Here is a 21,783-nt window from a genome sequence, read left to right as displayed (position 1 = left end):
ATTCCCAGTTTTCCAGGTCTGTATGAACCCTGTATTTATATCTATATTTTATAATGTATGTCAGGATCTATTATTATCAACAATCAGAGAAACAGTTCTGGATATGCACAGACTGCCCTGCTGCTAAACAAATGTAGTTCTACATCAAACAGGCTTAAATTCTTTCCATTATTTTAATTAAGATCCAAATGAACAACTCAGATGTGTCAATGTTGCAGTGGAATTATTGTCTCAATTTAAAAAGCTCTTATTTTCCATAGTGTTGGTTTAAACTGAGTTTTTTAAATAAACCTTGGTGGTTTGCTTTGTTTATCTTTAAATAAAGCGCTTTTTTCATATGCATACAACAAAAAATAATTGAATATATAAAAACAAACTTTAGAACAACTGCTGCTCCCATAATTACTGCTATTATCAAGAACCTATTTAGGTTGATGGAGTGTACAAGGACCATATTAAGAGTAGCTTCCACATTCAGCCTCTTTGTATTAATACTTGCTAGTGAATTGCAAATGGGTTTTATAATCAGGGTCGTACACAAGGGGGGGGGGTCCGGGTCCAGACCCCCCTTGGGCCTACCTTTGACTGTACTAACTTTCCACCCCCTTCTCGACACCCCTCTTATCAAGGAGGGTCCAGTATGTGAAGGTTGAATTTCTGGCTACACCACTGCGTATAATAGAATACCTTCTTAACTTCTGTTATTAATGAGACCAAGAACCCAATTTTCAAAAAGAAATTATGTACTTAAATGTAGCAACTTAATTTATTTTTAATTTTGTTGCAGTACTGAGAAATGTTATGGTGAATTTTCAAATCATAAAAAAATTATAACACTTTTTACAGATTTAAATGAAAACATTTAAAAGATACTTAAACTAGTTAAATGTGCAATAAATACTTTGTGAAAATAAATTGTAAACTTTCAGAAAATTTTATGTTATTGTGATACAAAGAAATCTTAAAGGTGAATTTTCCAATTGTGATAAATTTATTAAATTTAATTTCTCAAACTTCAATGGTGAAAAAATTTAAATGATACTTACAACTTAACAATGTTAGTAGTATGATATAAAAATAAGTACACTAAACACAGGTCGGCATTTTTATGTTATACTGCAATAGAAAGAAATACTTGTGCGAATTTTTAAATCATGACATGTATTTATAAAATCTTTTTTTTTTTCAAAATTAAATGGTGAAAAATTTTAAAAGATACACAAGTTAAAAATATTAGTTCAATCTTACTCAAGTTAAAAAAACCGTAGTATGATCTAAAAATAAGTACACTAAATACATTTTCTGTAAATGCAAGTGGTTGTCCTCACTGTTTTGATCCAAGATTTGGAGAAGCGAAAAACTTGTTCCTCATCGGGGTATGTCTCAATCCCATGTTATTATTTCTAACAAACATACAGAATAAATTTTAAGGTCATGTTCAGTATAAATATGCTAAACCATCAATGCACTCATTCCAACCTTTTCTATCAATAGGTTGTTTTAACATGACAATTGCGTCTCATTCAATGATTATTCACTCTGTTGATGAAAACTTCTCGATTTCGCATTTTAACAGTTGAAGCAAAATATGTTGGTAATCTTTGATAAAGTTGGGGCCTACCTTTGTCAAATTTACATATGAAAGCTCCGGGGTTACGGAATTCTCTAATTGGGAATACAAACTCCTCAATCCCCCCATTGGGTTAAGGGGGGGGGCAGTCCGCCCCGGGTGCCAGGGTAGCTGGTGGTGTCATTTGCCTGTCAAAAACGTCGGTAGGGTGGCGGACCATAGCTAGGCAGGGGTGGGCTAGGAAGCCGCCCCGCCGACGAAACATTGCCGACCCGGGGATCCAGCCATCTTAAGCCGTCACTGCATAATAGCAACTGTGATATTATCGCACACTGCAAGATTCTGTACTAAGGGAGCCAAACCATCCCTGTATAAATCCAAAGAACTAACATTTGGCTAATTTTAGTTTAATTGAAAAGATTATATCAATTTCAGAATATAAAATTGGTGGTTGATAAAATGGGTCAAAACTGTTGTTGAGACCAGATGGATAATCATGTCACAAGAATAAAGATCCCATGATCTAACAATGTAAGAGATTTGAGGGAGAATACCTTACGCAGTTTGATAATCATGGCAGTAGCGTAGCAAGAGGATTTTAGTTGGGGGGACCCATAAAATTTATTTTTTAAACATTTATACCTACAACCATATGTTTCTGATTCATAGTAGAATTGAATACATTCATAGTGGTTTAATTAATCTATATTTGCTGCAAAAGGGTTTCACAGGTATGTATTGCTACCAGATAACTATTTGTTTATTATTTTCAAAAGTACAATACAAGGACCCTGAAAACCAGGAATACTCAACTTTTGTCCCTGAAATGAGCAAAACTAACAAATCTTTTTTTCTTTCAAAACAGAGAAAAATTTTATATCATCTTACTTTAAGTTTTGTCATAAGTAAACATTAAACTAATTAGTTACTTAAATTAAGGCATTCATCTATAACATCCAACTTTTTTCAAAAGACAATACTAACCTAACCTTTACCCCTTGTATTTCTAACGCAGTATATAAGCAGTGTAGTTAAGGAACACAATTTCTTAGTACTGGCAAGAGACTACTTCAAGAATCAGTTTAATATCAGGAATTTATACACCAACTTTGAATGCTTATTCCACCTACTAGAAAAAATATCCCCCATTTGTTATATTTCCCCTCACGTAGTTGTTTTAATACTAGGAAAATCTCCCAGTTTTACCACTCTTGTTTAACTGTATCATCTGCTTTTCTGTTTTCGCCTTTTCTATCATTTTGATGGTGTCAAATGTAATTTGTGATGCATTTTCGATATTTCAAAACTTATGCCTTTGCCAACATTTTATGGCTATCCAACTCATTGAATTGGGAATAATATTGCTAGAATTACAATTAAGATTTCGGTTGCCATGGTTACGCGGGACCTGTTCTGATAAGACTGTACGAAATTCATCTTTATAATTAGGCGGTAGTGCCATACTCACCATAACTTGAGTTAAAATGATCGTGTTGACAGAATAAAATTATTTTTTAAACAACTTCAAAGGTTTGTTTGTTACGAGTAATCATACATTTCAATTTCGCATCAGATTTGCGAAAATAATTCAATATAGTTGCCACTACAAGAGACAGATGCCGCCACGGTTGAACGATAAAGTTGATAAAGTCTCCTTATTGAACGAAATTGGTCCCGCGCCAGCCAGATTTAGCTGTACCACTATTTATTCCCAACTCAATGATCCAACTTACAGATAGTAAAGATGACGACGACTTCATGCTTAATTGTGGAAGTTTTTGGTTGTCAAGTTCTAACCTTTGACCCCATCCCCCCTTGAGATCTTTAAGTAACTTATGATTTGCACTCCCGCTTGATATGGAAAAGGAATATTACTCCAAACCCCCTTAAATATGCTTGATACATCAGTGAACATGAAATAATTACCTGCTTGAAAGTGGTGTTTTACCAACAGCTTGACTCAGGCTTGAGAAAGATCCGCTGCGGAGAGAACCCTTACTGTTGACTGGTGCTAAAAACACAGAAGTTTATAGATAGTGGTATAATACTATTGAATGATTGAATTTTAATAAACTTACTTAAATTAGATTCCGGTGTAGTGACATGGCTTGAAAAAACTTCAGTGTTATCAACATTTGTGAATGAACTCCAGTAATCACTTGAAATGTTCAATAACTTTTCCATAACCTTGAAAAAAAGTCTTTTAGAGAAAAGTCACAGGTACTAGAGGGCACCATTACAATTAACAAAAAGGGGGGAGCTGGATGGAACTTCCAAAATGGGTACTGGAGAAAAAGCTATGAACTTTTCCATTTTAAATTATCATCCTGCAGTGAAAGGAAGAAAATTATATTTTTGTGTTATAATTATCTGGTTATCTTTATGGGGGGGGGGTTTCATAATTAGCCTTTGACCAAATAAGTGTTCATATTTGATAAACTTAGAAGCTGAAAAATTTAGAGAATGTATCTTAATATATTATTCTTGACGTTAGTTTTTATATCTTCAGTTGTCTAAGGACTTGTACAATATGTTTGGAGTAGGTTCTATTAATTTTTATCAACCTTGATTGTATTGTTGTTAAGTTCTACTTTCTTTATGGACATATAATTTAATTAGTATCATATCAATTTTTAAATACCAATTTCCAACTCGAATTACCCTAGGTAAGTTTATGACATTTGCTATAACAGCTGACAATAAAACTTCAATATTTAAAAGGTGGCCTTTTTAAAAAATTGGCAAAATAAGAATAAGTTTTGATACTTATACATTTCTAAGCTTTTACCATCCACTTATTTTACCACTTAATAAGAATCAAAGGCTTACGTAGTTTTTGTAAGTTCAGTATGCTGGTAATGATTGTGAAGGAGACTTTGTTAAATTTGAATATTTAATTAAAATCAATACCATGACCATTGTAAATATCATTGATTTTAATTAAATATGCAAAGTTAAGAGTCTCTTTTATATAATTAGTAAGAATTTAAAATATACAGTGTGTTACTATGTGATAAATAACCACAATGCATATAGATTCAAAGTATGATATCATAGAAACAAGACTATATCTTATGACAAGATGAGCTTAAGTACCATGATAATTTCTCATTTCTATCCCAAGCGAAGTCATAGATCTCTTATGATACTGAAGAAATGGCAACATCTGGCAAGATAAAGTACTGTAACCATATATTAAGAAAATTCTGTCCCAAAACAGTATAAAGCTAATTTAATTTTTTATAGTAGGTTAAAAAGAATGGTTATGCAAGAAAAACTATCTACTTAATTGGAACTGAGTCTCAAAGCACTACGGTTCTCAAGATAATTTTGAATGACCTTGAGGACATGGTTCAAGGTCACTGAGTTTTTTTCCCTGTAATGATCCCCTACGAGTGCTATGCGATCTCAAAATATCACATTTCTAGGTAACAAAGATTTTCAATTATTAGCTCTGGACCGTTTTTAAGTGGAAACCCTGTAAATATGAAAGATGAAACTACGAAAACAAAACAGACTCTAGCTAATTTTTCAACAAATAAAAATTCAAGATGGTCAGATAAATAAGTGTGTTGATTTCGCATGGAATGCCCCAAGTATTAAAAACATCTTAAACTGATGGTACTTTTCCCTGGGCTTATTGAAAATCAGAAACTAATAAAAATGTATTTTAAGCCAATACTGGTTTGAGACTGTTTCCCCCAATTTCAAATACATTCTTAATTAGTTCCAATTTAATTGGAAAGGAAAAATATGTTATTAACTTTTGAGATATAAGCTAGGAACACTTACAGAGCACTGCTTTCCTTGTTCCGAAACCAAAGCCACAGCTTCCAAATGAGCCGATGAATAGCCAACAACAGTAGGTCCTAGCACAGTAGCCAAATTTCTTATACCCATTTTAATTTCTGGAGTGTCTGCAATTCTGAAAAAATAAAATTCATGAAATTACTGCAATTGTCAAAATTAATGCTCAAGGCAAATCTTGTTTCAATCAAAAAAGAAACCTGACCAAACCCTTAAGCTAAAAGTTACTTGTCCAGATTATGTCAGCCAGCTATTTATAACAATACATTTGAAATAACACTCAAGACCGAGTAAACTGTTGCAAAGTATGATAATTAAATACACTATGCAATTCAAAGTGGATGATACAGGGTGTTAACTAAAAAACGATACAGCCTGTATAACACCCTGTATATAATTATGGTAGAGTTACTCTAATTTTTGTTAACGTTAAATTTATAAATATCTAATCAGCAGTAGCCATTTCAGTTTGAGAAACTTTGTTTAAAGGCTATTCTAAAAATCAATAAAAGATATGAAGCATACCTTTGCCAGTGTAGGATAAGAAAGGCAAGCGTATCTCTGTTTGGTTGTGGTAGTTGACTAATCGCTTGGTACAGGGCAGTCAAGTTATCTTGCGGGTCTTTAATCTCTAAAAATATACAAAGAGAGTTGAAATACAGTTGCTTTCACAAATGGTCCTAAAAAAACTTTGTGATATGCGAATATTTAAAAACCCGGGTTAAAAAAACCCATTTTTCGAAAAAACTCGTAACTCAGCCTTTTAGGTTTAAACCTGGTTTAATTTCTAATACTCCATTTAAATTAAACTAATTGTCACTTCTGTTGGTTCCATTAACGAAAACTTTAATTTGAGTAAAAATTCTATGCGTAGATTAAACTAAAAGAAATTTTTCATATCCACAAATACAACAAAGTTTCCAATTTAAAATGTCCCAAATAGATCAAACCTGAAGCTTTGATAAACTCATGCCACAATGCTCGTGGTACCAGGGTTTCGAAACTACGCAGAAAGTCTTTGATAACACCACACAAAATGTGAACATCAATTTTAGACTAAAAATAAAATAATAAATAAATGACGAGAGCAGAAACATTAGCGATGATAAAAGAAAACGGATATAATACCAGTTTAGGTTATTGATATAGCAATTTTAATGAATTGGTTCAATTCTAAGTTAATGATATTTACCAAGTAAAAGGGAAAAACCAACTCATAACAATTTTCACAAATTACTTAAAAGTAGATTTCTTTATGGAAAGTAAATAGACATAGTAGTATAAAATGAATTTTCAATTAAATTAAAATCGAGAAGAAAAGGTATCAGAATCGATTCCCCAAATATATTTACAAGATTAGGAACTCCTTTTCCTTTGAGAATTCGCTCTTTCATTTCTCTGACATCTTTCTCAGAGCCAGGAACTCTGTACAGGCCAACTTCGGACATTCCACGATTGTCAATCTCATTGACGCAGTAAATAATCAAGCCTGGGACCATTGGTGCTTTTTTCGGCGCATAATCAGCAATTGTTGTCTGAAATTAACAGTAATTAGTGGATACTTGTGACTATTCTAGTGCTACACTTTTAGCTAGTGTACAAAAAAATCATATAATCAAATGTTATACAACCAATTGTACAAATTAGTTTTGATTTCCCCTAGTTGGATATCAGTGTGGCACATCACCAAGGAAATCAAAATAATACAAGTTCTTATAGCATATGAAAAAACCAATCATCTATTTATTTTTAACTTTTACTACCTAATGCATCAACTTAGTATTTTATTTAGACTAAAAAATTTTGGTAGCGCTGAAATGCCAAAGATTTTCTTTTCCCTTAAGATGTCAATCCTAATATAACAACTGCTGTAGCCCCTAAGTCCTTAACACCATGAAACTTATCTTGGATTAAACTATGTAGAATGCAAGATGTAGTGACTTATCAAATTCGCACAGGCAGAAAATAAATTATGCCAGGTAATTTTTCAAAATGTTTCCTTCTGCATTTGATATATTTAAAGGGCAATCACTTATCAGCAACTTATAGAGTTGTAAATCAAAAACTTTCCCACTCTGAAAATTTTCTGGCTAATTAGTAATTGCAGATGGTTATTTTCCGCATTTTCCAGAAAAATATAAAAAAGGTTTCCATTCCATAAGTAGCCCAATTTTTTCGAATCCAAAAGTAAAACTAAACCTCTAAACTAGTCTAGAGTTAAAAACCCTTAGTTCACAACAGTTTGTAATGTCTGCCATACACCAACAAACAATTTATTTAAAGAAAGGTGGACGTAACGATAATTTTCAGGTGTTAATAACTACAAGTGGAGAACATCATCTAAAAATGAACTGAAGAGACAAAAGTCATGGTCACTCTAGACCTTAAAGCACAGTTTAAATGAGTTTAGATCAATATCATGAGAAACTGCAGAGAGATTTAATTTACCCTTTCTCCTTTGTTGGGTGTATTAGTGCAGGGCACACACGGAAGGCCGACTCTATTTTGACACTCCGGATGGCAGGTTGATCTGCACTCTATGCATTTCAAGGCTTCCTTGTAGAATTTAATGCGTCTACCACATGGGTTACATTTCTCAGGACGGATAACAGTTTTTGTTACAAAATTGTGAGGTCTGCAATTAATTTTTGTCCCTGATAGTTGGCGTTTTTGAAGGATTGAATTGCTCCTAAAAAATTAGAATACAAAAAATATTAAATTTCAGAGTGACAGAAAATACAAGTAAATTCATACCTTTGAACTGGAGTTCCGGTAGATGTTGGAGTAGAGAATACATCAGAGTTACCAATGCCCATTCTGTTCACTATTGACGACGATGAGTTAATGGATGGAAATCTTGGTTTATCAGAATCTAAAGATAAATATTAATTATATTTACTTATCCATCAAAATGGCTCTGCAAGAATGATAATTCCAGACAAGCAATTAGCTGATTAATATTTTTGTTAAGTAAACAAACACCACTAAACCAATAATTTCAAGTGCTTATTTTATTTATACTTAGTGAAAATAATAGTGTTGTAAGTCGGAAAATGACCGAGGCCTTTTTTCCGGAAAATTTTCCGTATTTTTCCGAAAAAAATAAAAAAAGTTTTCATTCCATGATTAGTCTAATATATTGTTTGCAAATTGAAATAAAGCGGTATTTTCGCCTCATTTTTTCGAATCTGAAAGTAAAACTAAACCTCTAGACTAGTTTAAACTGATTAACAATGTAACGCTATTAATGTTTTGTAGTATGTTTACTGATATTAGACATTTTATATCGATAAAAAGTTAAAAAGAGTTTAAAAACCCTTAAAAGGTAATTTATGTTTCCAATTTTGATTTTTCCGATTTGCGGAAAATTTTCCGCATTTTATTTTTCCGGAAAATTAACATCCCTAGAAAATAACCATTTGAGACGATCCGAAGGTATCATGGTCTAATTTACCCCCAGCACAAGACAGGGGAAAACGTAACTGGATGTGCTCCAATCACATACATTTAATTTGTATGAAAAATGGCGCCTGACATTACTATCCCAGGGGCGCCTGTTAGTATATATTCTAAATCTCAATTTGAAAAGCACCTGAACGAAGAAATGGGCGACTTTGAGCAGGTGGAGCACTGGGTATCTCTTCTTTGTAGATGAATGGTTCTGGTTCACTGTTACACCGTTCAAACTCACGATGAGGTATTTGGTCTTGCTGGGCTTGTGATTCTATTCTGGATGTAGCTACAATATTGCCTTGAGGAGGAACCGTCACTGTGGTGGTTGCAATTAACGTTTTGTCTCTGCTGCCGGCAACGTATAAATTTGTATCCTAAAATCAGAAATGTTAAACCTATGCCATAAAAAAAAAAAAACAGTTACCCCAGATTTCCTTCGTTTTGGGGGTGTGGTTTCGCTCTTGTGTTTTCCACCACTTCTTGTGCGACGTTTTCCTGGTCTAGACTGTTCATCATCTTCCAAATCTAAATCGTCTTCAGTTTTATCATAAAATTCAGACTGTTCAGTAATAATTTCATTGCTAAAATTATTAAAAGAAATGATACATTAAACTATGTTTAGAAAAAATATCAATTGAAAGGTTTGTGTACATAGTTTCTGGTGGAACATATCTAACGTATTGGGCAAACATCTCTTTAGTTTGATCAGCTATTGTATTGTCACGGTTGACCACTTCTTTCACCTCTCCAAAAATCATTTTCTAAACAAATAGAAACCAGGAACTGAAATTAATAACGTGTCACATATCTTAGAATGCACTAAAACTTACTAGATCAAGCAAACGCTTCTCCGCATCTAGTCTTCTGTTTCGCTCATCCCTGAACTTTTTCCTAATGCAAAATATAACATTAACACAATATTTCAGCCAGGGTTGTCTGATTTAAATCTATTTCATTTAAATCAGTTATTAAAATTAAGTGATTTTTTTAAGAAGGTTCTTTAGAAATTTCAATTCAGAGAAAATGCAATTAAGTTTTATTATTAATAATAATTCAATTTAATAATGAATAATTTAAAATAAAGTTTACGTTATCGCTGCACTCAAACTATTTATCAATTTATTAAGAAAACAGACATAAAACCTTAAAAAAATCATTAAAATTCACAAAATTCCAATTTAGATCAAATCAATCTATTTTTGATTTTCTTAAAAAACCACTCTGATTCCAGCCACCTAAATCAACGGCTTTAAAAGTTGCTCGGGTAATAGCTTAGCTGATTATTTCTGACACTTAGCTAAGACCAAAAAATTAAATCGCCATGAAAAAGTTGTAGGGTATGATGATTAGACAAACCAAGGATGTATTTAATATACTTTGGAAGAATAACTATGTTAAGACAATCCGTGGGCTTCATGGTTTAGTATCCCCCCCTCAGAAAGAGAAAGGGGGGGAGGTAAAACATCACTGTCATTTGCTTCTATCGCATCGGAAGTATTTGTTTTTATTGGAACGGATGAAATACCAGGCTAATTTCATATTTTTAAGGCATGAGGTGCATTGGGAGCAACACCGAAAACTGTCTGAACACAGTCATTCTCCCTTTAAGAATAAATAAATACATTCTTGGATTAACTATATTTTACTAAGTAGACTTAGTATAACTGGTATAGTGCACTGGAAGCAGCATAAACATAATTGCTTTAAAGATTTATTCAAAATAAAAAATAGTAATACTGACACGAGACTGTCAAATTTTGATTTCCACTCATTGCGTTCCAGAGCCACAGTGTTATATTCAAGTTGTAACTCCCGATATAAAGCTTCCGTATTCAGCCATTGTTTGCGGCCCATTTGGACAATTTGCACAAACTTAAGGAACTCTGGATAATAATAAAAAGAATTAGAGCATTAGTTTCAACAAATTTTAGAACATTAATTATCATTATCTCAAGTTTACAAATATGTTTAGTATAGATGTACCATTATAATTTTATACGAGAAAAGCTCGCAATTTATATATACTTTCCTAATTGGAATTTCCACCAACTACACCAATCCACATCTAAATCTAATCAGTTGGTTTGTGTTTTGAAGTAACAAGTTTTTTTTTTACTTTTTCAAACATTTCTATCAGTTAAAGCGTCACCAAGCATTCTTACATAAGGAACCTAGTTTGCTTGGATATTGACAGTCTAAAATCAATTGGGCTTATCGAATTTTTAGACAATGTTCTTAACAGTAAAATAGTTAAATTACGAAACTTGGATTTGTAACTAAGTTTTATACAACAAAAATCATTGATTTCGAGCACGCCATAATTACCAGATTCGATGCTGGATTCTTGTTGACTTTCATTTAAAATTGCATAGTATCGGCATAAATCATCAAACTGCGCCACTAATGACATTTTCCCCAAAGAGGAGGCCATGCTTAACTTCTAAATAAAAAGGATTTTTTAATACACAGTTATATCTACACTGCAGTTTAAACTTTAAAGTAATAAATAAAATAAGAAAAACAGAAATATCAATAGATTGACCATTATTGAAATGGATACTTTAAGAAAACTCAAGTGACCTTCTTCAACATTACCTTGCTCCACTACATTATTACAATAACTCTACAACCTTAATTTTAATTCTACGTGGTGTGCACACTTTTCATATGTTTTTTTTTAACTTTACCTTTAATTTTTATATATTTACAATCGTAATTGTTCAATATCTATAGAATTACATAAATGAAATAAATGAAGGTTGCAGTTTTCTTAATTTCCTCAATGTGCCATCAATTAATTCAAACCCTTTGTACAGTAAGGTCCAAGCCAATGATTTAAAGTGTATAATTATGAATATTTTCACATACAGCAAATAAACCACAGAATACTTCACAATTAAAATAGTTGTTAGAAAAAAACAAATCTTACCAATACGTTTAAATTAACGATCGTAAAATATTTACATTAAACAAAACAGTATTGAGTATTTAACGGCGAAAAAGTGATTTGAATTATCAAAATGCAACCCCGCCTGAACCGTTAAAAACTTAAAAATCCCGGCATCCCACGAGCCTTTTATTTTGTTGTGCTATTACAAAGACCTGACATAACACGGACAATAGTTTTGATTTTTATGAAAGCTCTCAGGGGATGAGAAAAATAAAGGCAACAATGCAAAAATCGACCACGGGCTGCGTTCTTTAGTTCTTTATTTGCTTAACAAAAGGTCTGAGACCCATCACGTCAAGACATCGGGAAATGATATATGTACAAACAATAGATAGAAATATAAACATACAGTGAAAATAGAGAAACAATAACGATAAATTTGTTAGGATAGATTTTTTGACCCTTATTCGAAGATTTCAAGAAAGTTCCCAAGCTCCTTTCGGAACTGGGTTTGCTTGGGAATGCCCTTGAGATGATCGGGCAGAGATTTCCAGTCCCAGATGGATGAGGGTAGGAACGAGTGTCTGCGGCACGCAATGCGAAGACCTGGGAGAACCAAAGACGCCGTACGTTGACCTCGGGGATGTCGGAACCACTGAGAAACAACAGCGGAAAGAAGAGCAAGGGTGCCTCCTTGGCGGTGAATGACCGAGTTTACTATGACCAGGCGTTTAACACGGCGACGAGAGGCAAGCGTGTTCCACTTGAAGTTAGTGAGAACATTGGTCATACATTGGGGGAGGTTCGCCTCTCTCATTCCACCACGTTTAAGTACTTGGGTGTCGTTATCGACAACCACCTCAATTGGATTCCGCATTTGAATTCTGTCAAACTTAAGTTGCTGCCCTGTCCCAGAATATTGCCCAGTATGCTCACGAGACCTGGGGCATTAAGGGTGCAGCCCTGCGTAACATATACGATGGGGCATAGAGCGTATCATCGTCTATGCCGCCGGAGCCTGGTGGCGTGAATCAGGCAATGTCAAGATGGTTCAAAAACTCCGAAGTATCCAACGCATTTTTGCTCTCCGCATCACAAAGTCATACCGCACGGTATCTACCGACGCCCTGCTTGTCTTGGCTCGTCTGACTCCTGTTCACCTTATTGCAAGTCAGGAGGCGGCTGTCTTCCGGCTGTTCTCTATTGGTATTCCCGCTACCCATCTGCACGACCGTCTACTACCAACTAATTTGTTGAGACCGCACGATATTTGGTACGAGCATCCTGCTTGCAGGTTTGCCTACCCATGCCCGACCACCGAGCCCAGGGGTTTGTGGTATGAAATTTTTACCGATGGTTCTAAGAATGCTGCCGGCACTGGATGTGCCTTCGTAGTGTTTTGGCAGGGACATGAGGTCCACCACGAACAATTCCATTTGAACCAAGAGGCCGACATTTTCCAGGCCGAGCTTCTGGCAATTTTTTACGCACTTCTCTGGGTCAGGGAGCAACAGGTCGCTTCCCCCACTATACTCTTTACAGATAGTCTGTCCTCAGTTCAGACTTTAAGAAATCCCAATGCCACTATCGTATAAAAACCCTACTTACCGACATTGGTCCGGATTTGATAAATATATCGTGGGCCCACGCAGGTACTCCTGGAAACGAGCGCGCCGACGCTCTTGCTAAGGAAGCGGCACTTGGAGTTGGAAAGGTGCTCCGCTTGCCCATTACTAAGACTCACATTAAGAGTCGCCTTCGTACCTCTAGCTACAATACGTGGCAAATTCAATGGACCACTTCAGATAAGGGTCGACACACGTTCTCCCTTATTCCTGATATAGGCAATTTTCACGCTGACGTTGATTATTTTTCCTCCCAGATTCTCTCTGGCCACGGCAAGTTCCCGGCCTATCTTTTCCGGCTTGGTCACTGTACCGAGCCCTCTTGTATATCCAGCTCCCCTAATGCGGACGCCGCGCATTCCTTGTCTGACTGCCCTCTTACACAGAGATTTCGGCACTCTCTCTTGAACGACGCTGGCACCGTTGTTGTAAACACCACCACTATGGCTACCTTTTCTAAGTTAATGAAGTACTTAGTTTTTAATTTTGAGTATGTTGTGTCCATGCATTTGCGCCCTGCTGTTGATCACACTACCTTACCAAGCGACCAGGATGATTCGCTTGCGTAAGCTCCTGCACTTTTTCTTGCAATAAGTCTGCAGTCTAAATTTCTCACTCAACATCCGTTTCATTCGTGATTTTTCACTTGTTCCGCTTCTGTACACTCCAGTACCTCCGTATTTTGCACTTCCTTTGCCCGTTGGGCTTCCGTCTGCTATCCCTGGGATAGCCTGTACTAGCGTGCAGCCTCCCCTTTTGTGACTTCGGTCGCGTTGATTCTCACTCACCACTTCTCCTATTATGGTAACAATCCAGCTTGCACTTTTTTGCACTGCCTGCCTGCCCCGTGCTTTTTGCTCTTCCCCGTTTGTACCTCCTCCAGTTGACGAGGCCTTTCTTGTCGTATGTTTGCGCCCCTGTAGTATGAGCATTGCTCGTGGAACAGGGGCTTTAATAAATATAACACAAACTGGTCATACAGGTGCTCCACGAAAGCCGATGCTAGCCGCGAACCGAAGAGCCCGTCTCTGGACAGCCTCAATTGAATGGATACCGCTAGCCGTGGCGGGTGCCCAAACGGCCGAGAAGTACTCCAAGATAGGGAGAACGTAGGCTTTGAAACCCAGAGACTTAGTGCTGAAAGAGCAGTGGACCAGATGTCGTTTGACAAAACCCAATGCACGCGCGGCCTGTGAGGTCACCCGGGCAATGTGGGTAGACCACTCCAGCGTGTCCGTGAGGGTGACTCCGAGATATTTCCACGGTCCCCGTAGGAGTGAAGCTTGGACTTTAGAAGTTCGTGTGGAACCAAGTCGAAGGCCTTTCGGAAGTCACGGAAGATTATGTCCACACGGCCCCCTAACTCCAGCCCTGCAGTCCAGTCCTCAATACAGCAGAGGAGTTGAGTTTCAGTGCTGAACCCGCTGCGGAAGCCATGCTGGTACGGCATAAGCACATCATTAGTAGAGAGGTGCGTGGTGATCTGGGAAGCATCGACATGCTCATCGGGCTTGAGGACTTGAGAGAGGAGTGCGATCGGGCGGTACTCAGACGGGTCAGAGGTATCACCACCCTTCGAAACCAGGGTGACGTTTGCGCAACTCCAGTCAGAGGGAATGGCACCGGCGTCGTACGACAGTTGGAAGCGGGCAGTCAAGGGAGCAGCAAGAGCATCTGCACACTTCCGAAGTAGGGTAGAGTGGATGCCGTCGGGGCCAGGGGCCTTCAATTGCTTGACCGTCCTGAGCAGTTTCCGAATACCAGGTACAGAGAATTGGACGGGGTCCATAGTTGGGGCCCTCCGGGGCAGGAGAGAAACCGAGTCGAAGTTATATTCAGGAAAAGTTTTTTGGAAGGAAGCAGCAAGCAGGTTAGCCTTATCGGCGGCAGACGTGTAAAGAGTCGAGCCCATCTTGAGGTCTGGGACCGAAGACGTCTTGTTTTTCCGAGAGACGAGCTGGAAAAAAGCAATTCCGGTTAAAATCCAGGTCCGAGGCAACCAGATCCAAATGGCGAGTGCATGCAGCCCGGAGCGCAAACTTTACGATTGCACGGTGCCACGAGAAGTGCTTCCTGTTAGCGTCACTAGGATGAAGTTTGGTTCGGTTGTATCGGCGCTTAGATATGCGAATCAACCGACGAAGCGGAGGCCCCACCCAGGGCAAGCTTTGGCGCGATGAATTTTTTTTTACGGGCACATGAGCCGCCGTGGCAGCCTCAGTGGCTGACCGTAGGGTGCTCCAAGCTTCCTGGACCACAGGAGGGAACTGAATGGCTGAGAGTTGAGCGGAGATAGCCGTGAAGTCGGCACGGTTAAGGTCCAAGACCGAGCGAGGCGGTACCCAAGCTGGGGGACTCACCCCCCGGATAGGGCAGAGGAGAAAGTCATGGTCGCTAATACACGGAAGGTGAGTGACTGCCCCCAGAAGGCCAGGGTTCGAGACAAAGATAAGATCGAGGATATTTCCACCGTTTATGTTGTCGCGTGTGGGCTCCAGGACTAGAGGATAGCGCCGCCGCCGCTGATTATTTAGATAACGCCGAAACGCCGCCGCCGAGAAATTTAAATTCGGCGGCGCCGCCGCCGCCGCCGAAACATTTTTATTTCGCCGCCGAATTTATTTACATTATTATAGTATAATAATTGCGTTTTGAGATCTAAATTCTAAATACGATTTCTAGGTTGGTGGGTGCACCGTACTCGCGTTATAAAATTGGAAAAAATAATAATTTCCAAAAGATCTGGCACCACTGCACCGCGCGCACTAACATTTTCTGCAGCAGACAGCTGGGATCGGAGCATAGACATAATAAAGAAATAGACCCAAGATTCTACGGGGGTTAAATACGGGAGTGATAACGAGCAGACAACCGGTATTTGTTCCGTATTCCTGTGGTACCACGTTTAAGCGACGCCTGTCGATTAGGCGAGAAAATACAAAATCATCACGTGACACGTCACACATGTTCGTGTTTGTAATCTTTTAGGTACTCTGACGTGATTCGCGAATATTTTGGCTGTGAGAATTTAAAATAAGGTAAATTTTTTTTATAATTTTTAAATAAGTCAATTAATTCTTTCAAAACCCAAATAAAAAGCAGCAGATGATCTTATAATCAAAAACATAAAATTATATTTGCGAAATGATATTTTTTCAAAGGCTTAAGTAACTATCCGGTTTGTTGTGGAACTTGTGGTTATGGCTTGTTATGGGAATATTCTGAGATTCTAAATTGTAAACAAAAGTAAATGGAATTTCGATGAAAAGGATGATTCTACTAAAGGTATGTAGCTATTGTCCTTGAAAAAAAATTAGCTTTGACAATTTAAGTCTGATGGCTTGACCCTTCATTTCTAGATTTTTGTCCTTCGCTAATTTGTGGAGTCTGAGCTTGCAATATAAATTAATAATTTTCTGAATGATGATGTTCGATCCTGCCTATAGTTATAAAAAGATTTTTAAATAAGAATGAATATTCATTGAAATAATATGATAGTTTATTCCTACTTATAAAGCGCCACTAAACTTAAGTGGCGCTTTGGACTAGGCGCCCACTGGCTTTCTGTTTCGTATCCGTCCTGCCTTCCACAAGGAATTGTCTCCGTTACGAAGCAAAGGCTCGTGGAAGCCATGACAGAGACGTTACGAGGAGTAGTGAGCGCTTGGCCTAGGCCATGTAGTACCTAACGCTTAGGAATATTTATCCGGTTTAAAATCAGACGCAAAAACTTTAGGGGTGAATTTGATAAACGGGTAGTACTTTTATGTTAGCTAACATGTTTCATAATTCGTTTTGGTGATTTTTTTTTATTTGGTAAAAAAAGGTTAATTTTAGTGTTTTTACGCATTGCAATAACAAGTAAAACAAGACCGGAAAAGGTTTCATTCCATAAGTAGGATTAAATTATCATATTATTTCGATGAATATTCATTCTTATTTAAAATCTTTTTATAACGAAACCTACAATACTTTCTCAATGGACAATTGCTGTAAATCGCGACACATTCAAATCATGATTTAATTTGTAATGATCACTTTTTAAAACGGGATATACAAATTGTAAATGGCAAAAGGTGGGTCACACCAAAAGCCATTCCAACTCTGGTTTGGTTTCCATAGAATTAAAACAAGTAAAAATAGTCAAAATAATTTTTTTATTTAATTTATAGAAATTACATCCAGTTGAAAGTGAAATAGAAAAAACCGGTGATGCTAACTTCTCACCTTTAAATTTTGACCAAGGATCATTTCGTGTAGGTTTAATTATGTTATTATAATTTGAGTAAGATCTCCTTGGTTTTTAGCCAATTTTGTTTAGTTGTTATGAAGAGATATTCCTCTCTCTATAAAAGAAATGTATTATGAAATATTGTTGGCATGGACATCTTACCAGATCACCATGAACATGTTTGATCCTGAAGTTGGAATCGAACATCATCATTAAGAAAGTTATTAATTTATATTGCAAGCTCAGACTCCACAAATTAGAGAAGGACAAAAATCTAGAAATGAAGGGTCAAGCCATCAGACTTAAATTGTCAAAGCTAATTTTATTTCAAGAACAATAGCTACATACCTTTAGTAGAATCATTCTTAATCCAAGGTAGAATCAAAATTCCATTTACTTTTGTTTACAATTTAGAATCTCAGAATATTCCCATAACAAGCCATAACCACAAGTTCCACAACAAACCTGATAGTTTCTTAAGCCTTTGACAAAATATCATTTCGCAAATATAATTTTTTGTTTTTAATTATAAGATCATCTGCTGCTTTTTATTTGGGTTTTGAAAGAATTAATTGACTTATTTAAAAATTATAATAAAAATTTACCTTATTTTAAATTCTCACAGCCAAAATATTCGCGAATCACGTCAGAGTACCTAAAAGATTACAAACACGAACATGTGTGACGTATCACGTGATGATTTTGTATTTTCTCGCCTAATCGACAGGCGTCGCTTAAACGTGGTACCACAGGAATACGGAACAAATACCGGTTGTCTGCTAGTTATCGCTCCCGTATATTTTTGGCAAATCAAACTCCGCGTAAGGTGTCTATTTCTTTATTATGTCTATGGATCGGAGAGAGAGAAACGGAAACTGCTTTGGAGTTGCCTCGCCTCGTATTTTGCAATAAGTACAGAAGCGTATCAGCAGCTGCATTCAGCAATAACTAGTCTATTATATTTTAAAAATTCCTTTGATACAAAGATAAAATAATTTGTGATAATAGACTTAAACGCGCCTTCCCAATCGACCGCCATTACCTTACAGTCTACAGGGAGGGTGATGAAAAAACTGGTTTTGGGGAGATGAAATTTCAGCGGTAGAGGGCTGGCTCGTTGCTTGTCGGTACGATAATGGCGGCGCCCAGTAAACGTTTCTAAAAAGAGTATATATATAATAATACTAGTGAAATACTAGTAAATAAGTACAGTATTGTTATTACCAGCGTAAATGTTTTAGTTTAATAGTATCATATGTAACATAGTTACTCATAAGTGTGCCTCTGTTTAACATCTCTATATTAAAAGTTTAAATGAGACCTTGTTTCACAGCCACCAAAGAAAATACGGACTAACGTCGCGTAAAACTGGTTTTAACTTTCTTCCCTCCCCGCCAGAACTACTTTTGATGACGATAAAACCGTCATCGACTGGGAAGTGACGTCAATTACGTCATATCCTTGCAACAAGGTCTCATTGTGAAAAAGTTCTTTCTGGCACACTTATGATTAAATAAGTTACATATGATAGTATGTAACCAAAGTTACCTCTTTCTCGTTTTGGAAACAAGTGGTTCCTATTTTAATAAAATACATTCTATTAAACATGTTTTTTTTAAAAATGTGTTTAACAGTTCAAGCTCTAGCGGTCTTTTAAAAGGCTGTCGCTATTTCTGAGGGGGGGGGGGCAGTTTTTCCCCTTAGGCGCCGCCGCCGCCGATTTTTTCAACGCTGCCGATTATTTTCTGCAAATCGGCGCGCCACGCCGCCGACGAACTAATTATCGTTCCCGCCGCCGCCGTTGAAGATTGGTTCGGCGCTATGCTCTATCCAGGACACACTGCGTCCGATTGGCGGACAGCATGGCGTGAAGGAAGTTCGTGTCTTCCGCGGCGGGACTAGTGAGGGATGTCCAGTCAATTTTAGGAAAGTTGAAATCGCCGACTATAATGAGGTCCGATTTGGCATCAGGGAGACGGGTGATGAGATTGTGGATGCGTCTGTTATAAGCAGGTTAAGCTGATGGTGGCCGGTAGATACAGCAGATCCGGAGGCAGGAGGAGCCGACAGTAATCCTGGCAGCCACAGCCTCGACTTCCGTGTGGAGATCAAGTGGGAAGGATCGTAACCTACTGTCTATAGCGAGGCAAACCCCGCCGCCGTTTTTATTTCTGTCCTTTCTGAAGACGTTGAACGTAGGGCCAAAAAGCTCAAGGGAAGAGAATGAGGTGTCCAGGTGCGTCTCAGTGAGCGCAAGTATATGGTGTCAGTGAAGGTCCGGAGGGCGAGATGCTTATTTGTGAGAGAACACAGATTAGTGTACAAAAGGGTGATCCCAGTTGTCGCAAGTCACTCTTGTGGGCGGGCCTTGGGCAATTCAGGCTGCTTGCTAGCGGGAGGGCGATAGAAGGCAACTGTGATGCCTTTGGCCCAATTATCAGGTATGAGCGCCCGGCGGACCTTATGGGCCGGGAGTTCGACCTTGAAAGAGCTGAAGGTTTGCTGCTTGCCAGCCTCCACCTCTGAGACGGAGAGTGGGTGAAGCCCAAGCTTAAACAGATGGTCCTCGACGTGGGCGGCCCTGGCTGTCACGTGAGCCTTCGATACGAGGAGGGTTTTGGTGAGTTTAGCGGCTAGATGAGACCACGCTGGATCGTCTCTCATGCCCCATTTAGCCACAGGGCATCTGGACTTGGCCTTTTCGCTGGGCGAGACAACGACCCCGACAGGCCAATGCGCTGGATCAAGGATAGTGGCCTCATCCTTTGGATCGACATCAAGGAACGCTGTCTGGAAGTCATTTTTGCCCAGGGTTATCAGCTGGATGCCGGACGGAGTGATGCCCAAACCCTTGACATAAGCGTCCAGGTCGGGACTTTTAACTGCTGTGTGCAGACGAGAGAGGTATATCTTTTTAGCGGAGTCCGCGACAGAAGGCCACTAGGCAGCCACTCAGTTGCTAATCCAATGATGGTACTGTTGCGTTTATTGGACCTGCAGCGGTATCTGAACTGTTGCATAAGGTTTGCAGCGTTACGTCAAGAGCAGTGCTACCAAATGCTTTTCTGTACTTAGTGGTGAAGCGAGGATGGAGCAGGATGGGCAGCCGCCCCGAGTGCCGGTGGCTATAGGGGGTGCCCATAGTATTAAAAATGATTTGTTGGATTATATATTAACAAGAATGTATTTATTTATTCTCAGGGATAATGAATATGTCGAGACTATCGACGGACACGTTGAGGCCCTAACCCCGTCACGCTAAGGGGGGGGGAGGAAAAAAGGAGGTGGACTTATTTTTTGCGTCCTCGCAGCAGCGTTAATCGCGTCGAAAAACGTAATTTCTAAGAACCAATGAGATTGCAGTATTATTTGATTTTATTAAAGCGGGGGAGCATACCGGGGGCCCCAACGGGTGGAATTGGAGAAACGCTAAAAATAATCTCGACATATTCATTCTCCCTGAGTATAAATAAATACATTCTTGATATTAATATATTTATTGTTGAATCTTGAAAAATAAAACCAAGCAAATAATGTTGTTTTCTAGTTACCAGTCTATATAAGGATTATTTTAGTCTAGGTGGCGTAGCGGCGCTAGCTTCTCCAAGGTAGCACACAGTGTGAGAAATAAGGCACTATCACAGGCCAATCGCCTTTGACTGTATTATGAAAGCCCGATTTTGAAGGTTAAAAATGGTAAGTGGCCAGTGGCCAGTTTTTTAATTAAACTACCTAGGCTCTACTGGCCACAGGTCCCGTTTAAAAAATTCCTTATTTCTCAGCCTGGTAACACATATGATCTAGCGTCTGCTACAGAAAAATTAAAAGCAGAGATATATACCACATAAAGGATCCTTGGATATGAAATAGAATAGATCCATTACGCTGTAATAGGCTGGTCGGAAAGACGCGGGATCGACAACTGGCAGAAGATCGATAATTCCGTTATAAGTCTGTTAAAAGCGCCATTTATTGGTGAAACTAATTACATAACAAAAAACAAAGGCGCGAAATACGACTTAGGCTTAAAAGCAAACGGAAGACCGGCCCCTTAGGTTTAGCCATTTCATTTACCAGCATATTTGAGATTTCAAAGAAATACCTTTTGTCAACAAACCCTCAATTGAAGTAATCTATTTCTGGCTACAGCAGAAAAGAAAATTTCAATTTAAATTTTTTTTCTAGTTATTTACTTACCTGCAAGTTT

The 21,783-nt window shown here is 37.8% G+C and overlaps 1 protein-coding gene and 1 long non-coding RNA gene across 2 annotated transcripts; both read right to left on the bottom strand.

Annotated features, from left to right (window-relative positions):
• Window positions 1-1,074: 1,074 nt before the first annotated feature.
• LOC149963476 (uncharacterized) lies at window positions 1,075-11,947 on the bottom strand. Its single transcript, XM_090180559.1, has 16 exons — window positions 11,760-11,947; window positions 11,156-11,270; window positions 10,572-10,713; window positions 9,661-9,721; window positions 9,482-9,591; window positions 9,255-9,411; window positions 8,970-9,204; window positions 8,132-8,249; window positions 7,826-8,066; window positions 6,730-6,912; window positions 6,328-6,433; window positions 5,903-6,008; window positions 5,363-5,495; window positions 3,649-3,757; window positions 3,497-3,581; window positions 1,075-1,403 (listed from the first exon to the last, which is right to left on the bottom strand). Exons 2-16 carry the CDS (start codon window positions 11,259-11,261, stop codon window positions 1,325-1,327), a joined length of 1,971 nt encoding a protein of 656 aa, XP_090036685.1. The 5' UTR covers window positions 11,262-11,270; window positions 11,760-11,947; the 3' UTR covers window positions 1,075-1,324.
• A 5,580-nt stretch (window positions 11,948-17,527) lies between these two features.
• On the bottom strand, window positions 17,528-18,000 carry LOC149963475 (uncharacterized). Its single transcript, XR_016480236.1, has 3 exons — window positions 17,925-18,000; window positions 17,739-17,850; window positions 17,528-17,691 (listed from the first exon to the last, which is right to left on the bottom strand). It is a non-coding gene; the product is annotated as an uncharacterized LOC149963475 (long non-coding RNA).
• Window positions 18,001-21,783: the final 3,783 nt, after the last annotated feature.

The sequence above is a fragment of the Leiobunum rupestre genome, chromosome 1 (assembly GCF_980474605.1).
Source record: "Leiobunum rupestre chromosome 1, qqLeiRupe1.1.hap1, whole genome shotgun sequence".
In the NCBI taxonomy this organism is placed as follows: domain Eukaryota; kingdom Metazoa; phylum Arthropoda; class Arachnida; order Opiliones; family Sclerosomatidae; genus Leiobunum; species Leiobunum rupestre.
The sequence above is the reverse complement of the archived record's forward strand: the minus strand, read 5'-3'. Positions and strand labels throughout refer to the sequence as shown.